At 62.5% G+C, this 14,320-nt stretch overlaps 1 protein-coding gene across 1 annotated transcript; it reads right to left on the reverse strand.

Annotated features, from left to right (window-relative positions):
* Positions 1-1,701: 1,701 nt before the first annotated feature.
* NATD1 (N-acetyltransferase domain containing 1) lies at positions 1,702-13,833 on the reverse strand. Its single transcript, XM_030861127.3, has 4 exons — positions 13,604-13,833; positions 7,471-7,589; positions 3,740-6,188; positions 1,702-3,317 (listed from the first exon to the last, which is right to left on the reverse strand). The coding sequence occupies exons 1-3, from the start codon at positions 13,707-13,709 to the stop codon at positions 6,072-6,074; spliced, it is 342 nt and encodes a 113-aa protein (XP_030716987.1). The 5' UTR covers positions 13,710-13,833; the 3' UTR covers positions 1,702-3,317; positions 3,740-6,071.
* Positions 13,834-14,320: the final 487 nt, after the last annotated feature.

The following is a 14,320-nucleotide window of genomic DNA, read 5'->3' on the forward strand; positions in this document are numbered from 1 at the left end:
AGGCTGTTGGCAGAGAGTGTCTGGAAGCGGAGAAAGGGGAGAGTTTAACGTGTGATGACTCCTGGGAGAGACAGGGCGCCGCGCACGTCGCACCCTCGTCCGGCCGTGGTGGCGAGGACACAGCCCCGCACTCGGGCGTCTTCGAAGGCGGGTGCTGGCCCCTCACCCCGCCAGCGGGAGCCCTGCCTGGACCCTGCCGAGTCGGGAGGGGGGACGGAGCCCAGTGACTCCTGCCCGCTGTCCCCTCCGAGCAGGGGCTGATCCGGGGGACCCCTCGCAGCTCTGAAGTTGTAGTCCCTCCCCTGCTTCCGACCGACAGCGTTGCTAGACATATTAATTGGTCCCATAAGCATTTGAGCAACTCTCATGCTGAAATCAGCGCCGTGTTCAGAGACGGGAGAAGCACGGCGCCTGCTCTCAGCCCCCGGGTCTCGCCGAACCGGGCGAACCAGGGCCCGAGGGCTGTCGGGTGTAGATGCGGCTCCCATCGTTGAGGATTCCTCAGGATTTCCTTTCGGTTCACAGTCTACAACAGTCTTAAGAGTCTGTCACGGGCCCTCAGTACCTACAAGATGCAACTCAAGCTCCTAAGCGCGACCCAGAAGCCCCTCCGTAATGTGGAGGTTGCTCCCCTCTCCGGCTTCAACTGCCTCCCTTCCCTGCCCAGAGCCAGGTTAGCAGATTCGGAGGTCCCCAGACGGTCCATGCTGTGCCTAAAATGCCTTTCTCTCCCTGCCAACCATCCTTCAGCAGCACCTGCTCTTCCTGTTGGGTCACAGTCCCGCCTCCAGGTAACAGTGTGCGGCCCTGCTTAGTGACCTCCGAACGATGACCATCTCGCCTTGTGATTAGTCTATTTTCTCTGGACCAGTTTGCTGATTCAGAGGGTTTCTAGGGATTCTAGAACAGTTGGGTTTGAAGCATGGATCTGGCCCTGGGGCTGCTTTGTGTGTGTGTTGGGGGGGGGCTGCTTTTATAACCTCTCTTTCTCAGCCTCCCAGTTTGTAACCTGGGTGTGATATTAGCACCTCTCCTCAGAGGACCAGTATGAGTATTACATAAGGCGACACCTTAGAACTCAGAACACCACACAAGGTAACAGCCAACGGACGTTTAAGTCAGGCCAAGCCCTGTTCTAATTATTTTAAGTGATTAACTCTTAAATCTTCACAACAGCCCTGTGAAAGGGATACTGTTTTTATCCACATTCTCATTTTGCAAATGAGGAGGCCCTACCTGAGTGACTCGCTAAAGTCATGCGCCAGGATTTGAGCCCAAGCTGTCTGGTTGCCGAGATTTCGCTATGCTATGGTGTCTCTCAGGAAGAGTCAGGCCAGGATCTAGTGCACAGAGGAAAGTGCTCAAGCAACTGTGGGCCTGGGACCATCTCCCCATCTCCCTGCTCTTGCACTTAACTTCTAACAGGCCATCTGCCGCAGTCTGCTGACTTGAGTGGAGACACCCAGAATGTCACCTGTTCATCACTACTAGTGCACAGACACCTGGAAGATTCACGGGCAGCGTGTAGTAACTGAGCTCCCACTGAGGGCACAACCTGAATGATGGGAGTTGAAATTCCTGTGGGCCCCCAGAGAGCCCTGATTGCTGGCAGAGAAGCAGCCAGCAGGAAAGGTGGGTCCTAGCTGGTGCTCAGAAATCTCTGCCACTTCCCTTACTCCTCTGTTCATTCATTCTTACAGCAAATAATTGTGTGCACAGTCAGTACCAGGTACTCTCAGGCACCAGAGTCACAGCACTTAGTAAGACAAACACTTCCTGGTCTCATGGAGTTTCCAGTCCAGCTGAATAAACAACTAAGTAACTAGGAGTTTTCAGTGCATGATAAATACTAACAAGAAACTAAGCAGGATGATGTAATAGATGACTTGGAGATTACAGTTGGCTAGAGGTCTTTTCAAGAGGTAGCATCTGCATGGGGCCTGGATGAAGAGTGTGCAAGGAAGAGCTGGGGACAGCATTGTGACCCGGTAATGGGACCAGACTGACAGAGGAGAGGTACTGGGTTTGCTTTTGGTTAGTCGTTTCCTCTCTCTGAATGTCACTTTTCTCAACTGTAAAATGGGGGTAGTTTTATCAATATTAGTCAGTGTCTAATTAGGAAAAGAAATCCACCCGAGGTATTTCAAACAGAAGGGATTTAATACAGGCCATTGTTTGTGGAGGTGTTGGGCAGGCTGGCTGAATCACTATCTTGAACACCTGAAACTTATTCAATATTGTACATCAACTATACCTCAATTTAAAAAAAACCTGCTTTCTTTTACCCAAAGTCTGCACGCTGTGCCTGCAGCTCTGTCCTGCCGTTTAACTCCAGGCTTAGAACCTCCCAGGACCACCTTGCCAGCCAGGCTGCCTTGAGGGGACCCTGCCCCATGCTGTGAGCAAAGAGCCCTCCCCCAATCCCCCGCATCCCAATGGGGGTGCGTTTTCCTCTCTCCCCATCCAGGCCTCAGAACGCAGGCTCCTTGTTTGTATGGCTGGAACTCACCCCCAGCCTGCCCTGAAGCCGTGCTGGGAACACGAGGGGCCCCTGGGCCCCATCCTGCCCGTTCCACAGCTGGATGTGGTCGGCTTTGGGGATGGGGACTCTGAGTTGCTGCTCAGAGGAAAGCCTAGTCACACCCACGTGGTCAGGAAAGAGCTGCAGAAAGTGTGCAGGCTCCTCCTGAGAGGTGGCCACTGGGAAGCAGGACGAGGAGGGCTGGGTGGGCAGGGGTCACTCAGCACCCATGACTCCTGCCCCGGCTGCCGGCTCCTGCCCTCCCTTCTCCCGGTGGGACCTTTACTGGGTCTGTCCTGTCCCTGCCCCGCCGTTTCATCCTGGTTCAGGGTAGACGGTAACTTGGGTTTTACTTCTAGACCCCAGGCTGCTGCAGGGCGGGTGCTGGGGGTGTCCCCGGGTATTGCCCTGTGAAGTCTCCGCCACGGGATGCAGACGTGGAGGGCCAGGAACTGGGTGTGGGTCCTGGTCCCCTCGCCTTCCTGCAGCCTTGTGAACTCCCCGCCCCCAGCCTCTGGTCCCCAATACCTGGTGTCTCACGGAGCTGCTGTGGGAGCTGAGCTGGCCACGATGGAAGGCTGGCGACCTGGTGACCGCACAGCCCCTTCCTCTCCGTTGGGGCAGCGATGTGACCCCCTCCCCCCCACCCCCGCCAGGTGGACCTAGAGGAACACGCCCCATCCAGGAGTCCTCAGGCTCCAGACACCATGCCGGAGGCTCTCCATCGTCTGTGTTCTGAGTGCCGCTTGCCCCTGGCCTGTGCCCCCCTGGGCCAGGAGCTCCAAGGGAAGGCTTCCTGGGGAGAGAGGGACAGGGCTAAGAGCAGCAGCTGATGTGACCTGACAGCCTCTTCCTGGTCACCCCATCCAGCCACTCCCAGCGAGGGGAGCCAGTGCCAGGGGCATGACTGTGGCCTTAGAGGGGCCCATACCTGGGAGGAGGCACGGGCCGGGCCGGCAAAGCCCCGAGATCCTGACGCCACCTGCGCCTCTCAGAGCCTTGCTTCCCCTGCCGCCAGCTAGGATGCGGGAACACAGAGCACCTGCCAGGTCTGCCCTCTCACTCCTCCCTCACACCTGAGGGCCCCCCCCCAACCTGGGTGGAGCCCGACTGTCATGGGGGTGGAGCAGAGGCAGGGGCGGGGGAGGTGGGGCGGGGGGGGGGGGAGGAGTGCCCCTGCCCTTCCAGAAGCAGTCCTGGAGCTGCACTGGGTCACACCTTTTATTGAAATGTACGTCATGCAATCCGTCTGGAGACCAGCCCTGGCCCAGACGCCACCTGCAGCAGGTCCTGAGTGGGAAAGGCACGTGAGTGACCACCTGTCTCGACCGGGTGAGAAAGAGAGACCCACAGTCAGCTGTGGCAGGAGGGCACGGGGCCTCGGGGGCGATCTGCTTGGGGGGCCTGGGTGGGTCTCTGAGTGTCCCCCTGCCCTGCCAGTGGCACACAAACTGGCCCACGTGGCCTGCCTCCTGAGCAAGGGTTCCCCAGGTGTCCCGGGATGGGTGGGGCTGGGGGCCGAGGCTGGGACGCCAGTCAGTCAGGGTAGCACGGGGTGGGGGGGCAGCCAGCCACAGCGGGATGGGGTTGGGCGTGCTGGCAGGGGGGGCTGGGGCTCCGGCGCAGGTGTCTGCAGTGGACCCGGCCCGACCTGGGAGAGTTGGCCGTTGCTGCCGCCGAGGGCTCTAGCGGAGCAGCAGCGGCACTTTAAGGCAGCCCGAGGCGAGGAGGCCCGGGTCGCACCTGCAGAAACTGGGGACAGGCTGTCCCTGGGTCCAGTGCTGCAGGGGCCCTGGTGACCCCGCACATCCCCTGGTTCAAGTACTAAGTGTTTTGTCTGCATGCCGGCTGGGCACCCAGTCACCTGCTGTTAGAACACAGGTGCAGGCTGGGACAGGGGTTGGTGGGCCCTGGTGCCACCCAGCCCTGGGGTCCCCTGCGCCACTGCTGCAGGACACCCGGCTACGGACAGCGCCCCCTGGAACTGGGCCACCTTGCCCCAAAGGCTGCAGAGGGGTCAGCACCAGCTCGCTGAGCTACTGGAGAGAAGTTCTCATGACGGAGTCTGTGCTTGAACTTGGGAGGGATATGTGGACAGGGAGCGGGTGGTGCTGGAGAGGGAAATGGCTCAGAGCCTGGGCTGCCCGTCAGTCCACTCTCAGGCCTACAACCCACTCTTTCCTTATGCTGCACCAGGAAGGGGACACCCCCGGGCTCGGAGGGGACCCAGAAGCCGAGCCCACCTCCTGCCAGCACGGTAGAGGCCCAGGGGCCTCCCTGACTCCCCCAAAAGCCCTTTGCAAACAGAGCTGGGAGTGCAATGGTTGCCCTCGGCCCTCTCAGGGATTCCTGGAGGCCAGAGTGGGGCTGGGGGCTGGGACCTGGGAAGGTGGGGTGCTGAGGACGGGGACCCTGGGGCTGCCAGACCTTCAGGCACGCAGACAGAGAGGTTCCCGCCACCAGGTGAGAAGGCATTTGCGCACAGGTGTTTGGGGGCCCCGGGCCACTGCAGTGGAGGAGCGGGGCTTGGTGCAAGACTGGGAGCGGACGAGTGGGAAGAGGACACAGGCCAGTGCCTGCCGAGGTCAGGCAGGGAGGTGTCAACGGGGCAAGCAGCCCTAGCCAGAGGGCTGAAGGGGCCACGTCACTCACGCCTCACCCCAGAGGGACCGGACTCCTGGGCTCCCCTCCAGCCCCACAGAAGAGCAGGTGTGGATTCAGCCCTCGTGGGGAGCGCGGCAGCGGAGGCTGGTACCCTGAGCCCTAACCAGCCCCCAGAAAGGCTGGCCCCACAGGACAAAGGGTGCTGGGGTGCTTGCTCCCCAGGCTGTTCCCAGGAAGGCTGGTCCGGGAGGGGCCCCAGGACTCCTGACAGGCCACGAGCTCACAGGAAGGCAAAGACGCTCTGATGTCTGGCGGCTGCACAGGAAATCCCTCTGCAGAACTACTTCTTCCTCTTGGGTGGTGCGGCTGGTTCGTGGAGGACGGTTTTCTCCCTCCTACCCCAGCTCGGAAGGGCCCTCTCTGAGAAAGCTCAGCCACAGCGAGGGGCGGGGACCCCCAAGATACTCGGGCTGGAAGGGGGAGGGCAGCCACGGGGGGCCTGCCTCTTGCAGAGCTGAAGGGTGTTGCAAGGAGTAAGGAGACATGTGCGCGCGCGCTTGGCCCGACGCCCCCAGCAGTTGGCACACAAGGTTCCTCGTGGCTCCTCATCTGCGGAGACGACCCGGCCTGGGCATGTTGGCAGGGTCCCAGATCAGCCCCCCTGCCCATCACGGAGCGGGGAGCAGCAGGTGGGACCCAGAAAGACCAGAGGGACGCCCCTGTCCGCGTTCCGGTCCTGACCGCGGGCCCTCACGGTGTCTGCAGAGCAGGAACAGCCGGGCCCCGTTCGCCACGGCAGCTGGGCCACGGCCACAGACAAACGTCCTTACAAAAATAACTCTGAGTCTGTCCCCGTGGGGACCAAGGTTCCTGAGAGCACGCAGAGGCCGGGGCGAGGCCCGGAGGGAGGGTCCGGTGGGCGGGCTCGGGCCCCGCGGGGCCGGGGCTACGGCTGCAGGCGCTCCAGGTACTGCGGCAGGGGGTTTTCCTTGACGAACTTCTGGATGTACCAGCACGTGACATGGGCCCTCAGGTCCTCCTCCACTACGAAGTCCAGAGCGGCCTGGCAGCCGGGCAGAGAGAAGAGCGGTCAGGGCCCCCAGCGGCACCTCGGCTCAGAGGCCCAGCCCCTCAGGCCCCGGGCTTTCCCTCGGGTCTGCGATGGAGCCAGGGGTGCTGCCACCACCCCCGTTACAGTCGGGAAGCCGGGGCAGGAAGCTCTGGTGAACTGCCGGAGGAACAAGGCAGGGAAGAGAGGGGCCAGGGTCGGATCTGCCCCGGGAGAGCCCCGCCCGCCCGTCTCCACAGCGAGCCGGGGTGCCCAACAAACTCCTCTTCTCCGCTAATTCTTCACTGGACACTCCTCTAGGAGCCTCCCCTATGGGCTGGGTTGGGGCGCCCGGGGCTCCCTCCGCCCCTGGCAGACGTCACTCAGTTTTCACAGGGATCCCAAGAGCAGCAGCCGGGGGTGGGGATGTCAGCGTGCAGGTGTCGTCCTGGTGGGTCTGGTGCACCTCCCTGCCCCAGTGCCCTGCACACACTGGTGCACAATAAACGTTTGCTGAAACAGTACAGCACAGTCTGGGTGTAGCTGGAGGGTCTGATGACAAAGGCCGAGGGCTGACTAGGCGCCTGGGCTGCTGGTCAGCCGTCTGACCCTCCGGCCACCCCCCAGCGGCCCACACCTGACCCCGGGTTTCAACCCGAGAGCCTCTAGTGACAGGATTCCAGGCTCTTCTCCCATTTTGCAGATAAGCGCCCTCACCCCTGGCAGATCCCTTCTCCTGTTACCCAGGTAGCAACTCTGGGTTCCTCGCTTGTAACGGGGTGGGCCCATAGACCAGCTCGAGCTGCTACTGAAAGACACCTGTCCCCCGCCCGGGGCCAGGGGGGAGGGGGCGGAGGAAGCAACGGGGCAGCAGGGGGAGGGGCTAGGCCCCGTCAGCCGTCAGGGGAACGCAAGGCCGAGCCCTGCTCCAGGTCAAAGCCCCTTGAAGCCCAAGCTGCTCTCCTAGCGGCTGGGGACGCAGGGGCAAGAGCCAAGTCACCCCAATGTCTGTCCACCTGTTCAGCAAGGGTTCACGGAGCACCTACCACGTGCCATACACGGGGTCCCGGCAGCGAGCTCCCGGCACCGGGCAGGTGTGTGCGTGTGGCGGTGGGGGCCCGGAGGCCCAGCCCCCAGAGGAGGGGAAGGGGGCGAGGCGGCCGCAGCCGCTGGAGGAGGGCGGGGCCTGGCCCGGAGAGGAGGGGAAGGGGGCGAGGCGGCCGCAGCCGCTGGAGGGCGGGGCCCGGCCCCCGGGGCGTGGTCTACTGTGAGTGGGGGGCAGCCCCCACGCCCCTACCTTGGCCAGGTGCTTGGCGATGCCACGCCCGCGGTAGGCGTCGGGGACCTCCGTGTGCTGCAGGTCCACAATCCGCTTGCCCACGTACTCGTAGAGCAGGACAGCCCGGTCGTGACACCCTGTGGGGAGGGTGGTTGGCGGGTGAGGCCCGAGCCGGCACGGAGGCCTGGGCCTTGGAGGCGCAGGCGTTTGGAGCCCGGCTGGGGAGCTGGGTCTGGAATCGCCCCTCTGCGCCTCAGTTCCGCGTCCATAAAGTATGGATGTAACATAACATTCCTCATTACAGTGTGTGGAGGGTTAAATGAGGCAATTTCCGTAAAATGCTTAGAACAGCGACCGAACATACCGAGCCCCCCGTGGGCCTTTCCCGTTACCCTCCAGCCAGCATCCCAGGGCCCCCGGCGCCCCCCAAAGCCCAGCTCTCTGCATCCCCACCGGAGCACCTGCCCGAGGGACTGGGAGCCCCAGGCCCAGCGCTGGATGAAGAGCAGAGCTCAGCAAGTCGCCAACTAAACCAGAGCCTGAAGAGACAAGAGAGCAGGACCTCCCACCGGACCTGGGGAAGGGCAGAAGGAGGGGCACACAGGAAAGCCACGCCAGGCACAGGAGGGAGAGCAAACTGGCCTTCATGCCCTCTCAGGCCTGGCACTCTGGTCTACCCTGGTTTCCTGCTGGAAAAACATTTAACTGGAGTTCCTCCAACCAAAGTCTTCAGTTCCTCATCCGCCTGTCTGTCTGTCCATCCAACCGCACACCCACTCACCCATCCGGCCCCCATTTGCAAGCCCATCTACCTGCCCAGGCATCCCATCCACCCATCTGTCCACCTGTTCCCCTTGACAAAAGTTCACTGAGCCCCAGACACTGTTTCAGGAGCTGAGGACAACTCCATGGGTTACTATTTCAGGAAGTTTCAAGTGTATGAAGGAAAAAATAATCTGGGCCAGGGGAGACGGGCATTTAGCCAGGGTAGTCAGGGGAGACCTCCCAGGAGGAAACCTCTGAGCTGAGGGGTAACTGGGGAGCAGCAGACGTCTGAGGGAAGAGCAGGGGAGGGGTGGGCAGAGGGCACAGCCAGCACAAAGGCCCCGAGGCAGAATGTTTACGCAGGGCAGCAGGCCACGTGGGGGCTTCACAGGCACTGCGCAGACCTCCGCTTCTGCACCGAGGCCCCCTGCAGACAGGGGGCAGGGTCTGGAGCCCTTGTCAGCCTTCTCACGGTCCCTGCTCACTCGCTCACCCATCGCCTCCCTCAGCATTCCTGAGTGACAACTTGGGCCACAGATGGACCAGATCCCAGGATGGCCTGGGGGATTCTCTGCCCCTCCCACTCCGCCAGCTCCTGGTGGTCCCAGGGGCTTGGTCACCACCACATCCCCAGTGCCCAGCCCGGAGCAGATGCCCAAGAAATACCTGCCTCACAAAGTCCTGCTGTTCTCTGTGCCACACACACAGCAGGAGCTGAAGGCCGGCTCGTGGCTGCTGTACGCCCAGTACCTCCCCGGAGCCCGACCCCACGCCCTTGGGGACACTGGGACAGGACAGCTGCAGCTCACACTGCTGGGGCCACTCAGCCCCTGCACACACCAATCCTCACGAGAACCTTACAAGATGGGCAGGGTTCTCACAGCCCCATCGACAAACAGGGAAACCGAGGCTCTGAGAGGCTATCGCGCAGCTCGGCATGTGTGGAGCTGTCTGGGGACCCCGGGTCTTGCGGCTGAGAGGAGCAGAAGGGCATCGGGCCGCGGGGCAGACGTGGCTGCATGTGAGGGACAGGGCGCGACGCTGTCCCCGCCCCACACCTCCCTGAGCTGCGGAGGAGGCAGACGCCAGTGGACAGCCCTGCACCACCTGGGCCTCAGTGACCGCAGAGGCTGCCCAGTGCCAACTGCCCCACGCTGCCTGGAGACGGCCACCCCCCGAGGCGCTTCTCATACGTCTCTCAGCCTCTGCTCTGACCTCCGGCAGGCCCGTGGGAACAGCTTTCAAAACATGCCCGGAATCTGGCCACTTCATACCTCCGCCGGCCCCTGGGCCCCCCGTGGAAGCCGAGTCACATCCCGTCCGTCCTCTGCTCAGGGGCCTCCTCGTGGCCCCTCACGTCCACCCAGCCTCGGTCGGGTGCTCCCTCTGCCTGGCGCCTCCCACCGGAGAACCCCCTGACCTGCCCCCCTGGGCACCACGGCCACCCCATCCCCGGCATCTGGGTCCGTGGATCCCACAGCCTCCGCGTGTGGCAGCCTGGCTGGACCCCAGGCCCTTCTCCGGGCTGGGCCAGTACTTGCCATGTGGGGGCCATGGAGCCAGCCAGGGCCCCGGCTTCCAGTCCCAGCTCTGCCAGGAGACCTCAGATGTCACCAGGTCTGGGACAGCGGCTACCTCCCTCCTGAGAGTCACGTCGAGATCATGGGCTGTGACTGGTTTTGAGAAAAGTTAAAGCAACCTGGCAAATGAGGAGACCTTCCCTCCGTCTCCGCCCTGCCTGCACCAGTTCCGAGAGCAGGCCCGGCAGATCAAAACGCCTGTTATACAGACGATGAGGCAGAGGCAAAGCCAGAACCCAGGCTCTCTGTGCCCTCTGGGACGTAGCTGGTCAAGGACAATTGGGCGAGGGAGCCCAGGGCGGGCGGCACCACCTGGCTTCTCTGGGCATCTCCACCTGCAGAGCCTGCTGTGGGCAGGGGCCATGGGCTGGTGGCTCAGAGCTGGGAAGCGTGAGAGGGCAGACCCTGGGGGCCGCCCAGGAAGCCCACCCACAGGCCCAGCTGGTCCCATCCCCCCCAGGCACCCTGCCCAGGGACCCGCTCTAGCATGCATCCCAGGACACGAAGGGCATGAGGGTGCCCTGGGAGCACAACGTGGCTCGGGCAGGGCCCTCCTGCCCGGGAACTGGGATCTGAACGTAGGAGGCCTCTGCTGCGCTTTCAGCCCTGCTGCCCCCAGGGCCTCAGTCTTCCCATCTGCAAAGTGGGGGCTGGGGAGGATGTGGAAGGCGCTGGGTTCCAGGACCCCCAAATGACGCTTCTTGGAGCAAGTGGGACACTCGGCGCTGGCTGAGAGGGGACAGCAAAGGCCAAGGGTGGGGCCGCCCGGGGGTGGGAGCTCAGTTCTGGCTTTGCGCTTTCCCCACTGATGAAATGGTGATACAAGCTAGCCTTTCAGACCCTGGATCTGGGGACCAGACAAGCCTGGACACCTGCATTCTTTCACAGCCCACATCAGCAAGACCCATCCACGCTTCTTTCAGCAGCCATCCAGGAGCTGGGATTTCTCCCCTCCTCTCACACCGCCTGCTCCAGAGCAGTAGCCATCCTTGCTCCTGTCTTGCCCTGGAGCAGCCAGAGGGAGCCCAGGACATCCCACCCGTCCTCTGCTCAGGACCCTCCCAGGCACCCACCTCACCCGGAGTCAAGGCCAAGTCCTCACAATGCTTTCCACGGCCCCGCACCACCTGCCCCCAAGACCTCCTGACGTCCTCTGCTGTGCGGCCTCTCCGTCCTCCCGTCCCTGCTGCTCCCAATACACACCAGGCATCCTAGAGCCTTTGCACTTGCCGTCCCCTTCCACGTGGAGTGCCGTTCCCACCATAGCTCCCTTCCTTGCCTCCTTCCCAGGGCGGCCGTCCCAGACACCTGACTCTAAACAGCAGCCCTTGGGACCTCCCTGGCGGTCCAATGGTTAAGACTCTGCGCTTCCAATGCAGGGGCCAAGGGTTCGATCCCTGGTGGGGGAACTAAGATCCCACGTGACGCGTAGCGCAGCCAAAACAAACAAAGAAGAGCCCTTTCCTGACGCCCGACCTTATTTCTCACCAGCCTTGCTCTCTAGGACGCTCTACACTTTCTCGTCCACTGCCTCCACACGGTCGGTCCCAGGAGCCCCCAGCACCTACAACAACGTTGCACAACACACAGTAGGTGTTCAACAAGCACTTGTGGAATGAATCCTAGTTCTTCTACCTCCAAGGTGCAAGCCCCTGGGCACGTCAGTCACCTTCCCTGCCTCAGCTTCCTCCTCTGTAAAATGGGCAGAGCAGTTTGGACAACGCCCCACCCCCCACCAACAAGGCTGAGGATAAAGCGACTCCCCGTGCGTGGGGCCTCCTGAGGACTGAATGCGCACAGCTGCTCACACCTCTTCCCTCCCCAGACCTGGAGGCTGCTGGAGGCTCCTCAGCCCAGCTGTGCCAGGGGATGGCCGGTACACACCTGCACCTGGAGCCCCAGGGCCGCTCTGCCTCTCGGCCTCAGTGCCCACATCTCTCACAGGCGCAGTGAGCTGGCCTCCGGGAACTGCCTGCAGGTTAGGAGACACCACGGCAAGCCGTTCCCCTCCCCAGCTGCGGCGGGGTGGGGGCTTGGGCACAGATGACTCCCCGCCCCCCATATACACCCAGACCAGGTCCGGCCTGGCTGCACAGCCCCCGTCTCGCGGGCAGGCAAGGAGCTACTCCCGGGCGTGGCTGGGGATCCCGGTCCACTTTACGGTTAGCCAGATGAGCAGTAGGCAACAGAGGTGCAAGTTTAGAAAGATGGCTGGTCACGTCCAGCTCTGACCACAGCCAAGTCTAGAGGGGTGTCCTTTGGCTGTACTCACTAGGGAAAGAAAGAAGGAAAACCCAAAACGTTCCCTTTTTCTTCTTTCTCTGAGTGTCTAGGGCCTCCTGAGCCCCCCAAGGGAATCTAAGGCCTCTCTGGAGCCTCAAAAGGAGGATTTGAAAAGCCATGGGGCCTCGTCCAACGAGAGCAGCGGGGCCCGGAGAGTCACGGCCAGCCAGCCAGCCGGGCCACTGCAGGCAGCGTGGCGGTGGAAGTACATGCCTCCAGGTGGAAAGACGCGTGTCTGAGTTCCGGCCTGCGCTCCTCCCCTGCGCCGGCCTCGGCTTACTCCCCTGAGCTGCGGTGGTGATGCCCAGGTCACAGGGATGTTGTGACAGGGATGTGCTGGGCCCAGCTCAATGCACAGCACAGCCCAAAGGGGGCTTCTGAGGAAGGTCCGCGCTCCAGGCCCCAGCCCCTCCCGGCTGTCCAAGTGCAGGTGGGAGGAGTGGGCCCAAGCAGGACCCCATCCAGGCTCTGCGCATCCCCCCCACCTCAGGAAGCCTTCCCCTTCCCTCCTCAGAAATGGGCACAGTGGCCCATAAGGACCCTTCCAGCTTGGACACTGCCACAGGGGGCCCAGCTGGGAGGGAAGAAAAAGTTATTAAGGCAGAAGGGGTGGGACACAGGGATGAAAGTTCACTCCTCCATTTCATAATTCCACTTCCCATCCCCAGACCTCTTAGGCAGAGGAAGTGTGGGCTAGTAAGTGGTGGAACCTTTCTCTACAGGAAATGAGGACTTGACGTTGCTTCTGGTTTAAAAAGTAATGCCCAGGGACTTCTCTGGCGGTCCAGTGCTTAAGACTCTGCACTTCCAGTGCTTCCACTGCAGGGGGCACGCGTTCAATCCCTGGTGGGGGAACTAAGATCCCGCATGCTGCACCTCTTGGCCAAAATAATAATAATAATAATAATAATAATACCCAGTCAGTGTTCACCAACATTTACTACCTGCCGCAGGCGCTGTTCTGAACCTTACTCTTACTGGGGCATCTGGTCCTTACCACCAGCCAGGAGTTATGCGCTGGGGTTAACCCCATTGTAGAGACGGAGAAACTGGAGCGCACAGAGATGAAGCAACTTAGCCAAAGTCCCAGAGCCTCTGGGGTCTGATGGCGACAACATCCCTCTACACCCCCTGCCCCTTCCAGGCATAAGTCCCTCTGTCTGTCAGCCCCGGGTCGGCCCAGAGGATTCTTCCAATCCCCTTGGTGCAGAAAAGCTAAGGTTCCCAGGTGCAGCCAGAAGCCATTGAACACCGGGGAAAGGGGAGGTGGTGGCTCACCACGCTCCCCAGGACCTCGGCAGCAGCCCGGAAAACAGCCAGGCCGAGCAGGTGCGGGTTCCCCGGGGCCGAGGCGGGATCGGAGCTGCCCAGCGCCTGCCTCCGCCTCCCCGGGGCCCTCTCCACCCCGGGCGCCCGGCGCGGGCTCGACTCTCCCGGCAGCCCGCCTCCACCCGGCCCGCGAGTGCGCCCCCAGCCCCGCGGCGCGCAGACAAAAGGCGGGGGCGGGCCGGGCCCCGCGTTACCGTTGAGCCGGACAGTGAACTGGCGGCGCCTACGGTCGTGCTCCACGCGGATGGGGCAGCCCTGCTCCGGCGCGCCCGGCGGCACGGCGGCCGGCGAGTGCGCCATGGGCGCTGGGACCCGGGCTGCGGGCGCGCGGCGGGCTCCGCGAGAGGCGCGCGGACCCGCACAGTGGGCCGACCGCAGGCGGCGGCGCAGAAACTGACACTCGGCGGCGGCAGCAACAAAAAGGGGGGCAGGAAATCAGCTGTGCGGTCACGTGCAGCGCGCGGCCAGTAAGCGCGCGGCCGCTCTGTTTTGGTGCATTCCGTTTGGCTCTTAAAGGCGCCGCGCCGCTCACAGCTTCGCGCCTGGGCCCTTGGGCCTCTGGCCTCAGCTGGCAGGAGACTTTGGGGCCCGCACGGACCCCTTCTCAAAGACACGTGACGGGGCTTCCCTGGTGGCGCAGTGGTTGAGAGTCCGCCTGCCGATGCTGGGGACCACGGGTTCGTGCCCCGGTCCGGAAAGATCCCACATGCCGCGGAGCGGCTGGGCCCGTGAGCCATGGCCGCTGAGCCTGCGCGTCCGGAGCCTGTGCTCCGCAACGGGAGAAGCCACAGCAGTGAGAGCCCCGCGTACAGCAAAAAAAAAAAAAAAAGACACGTGACGACCTGTAGGGCAATTCTCACCGTCCCCTCGCAGCCACCAGTTGTTTTTTTAAAATTTATTTAGTTTTGGCT

This window comes from Globicephala melas, chromosome 20 (assembly GCF_963455315.2).
Source record: "Globicephala melas chromosome 20, mGloMel1.2, whole genome shotgun sequence".
Lineage (NCBI taxonomy): Eukaryota > Metazoa > Chordata > Mammalia > Artiodactyla > Delphinidae > Globicephala > Globicephala melas.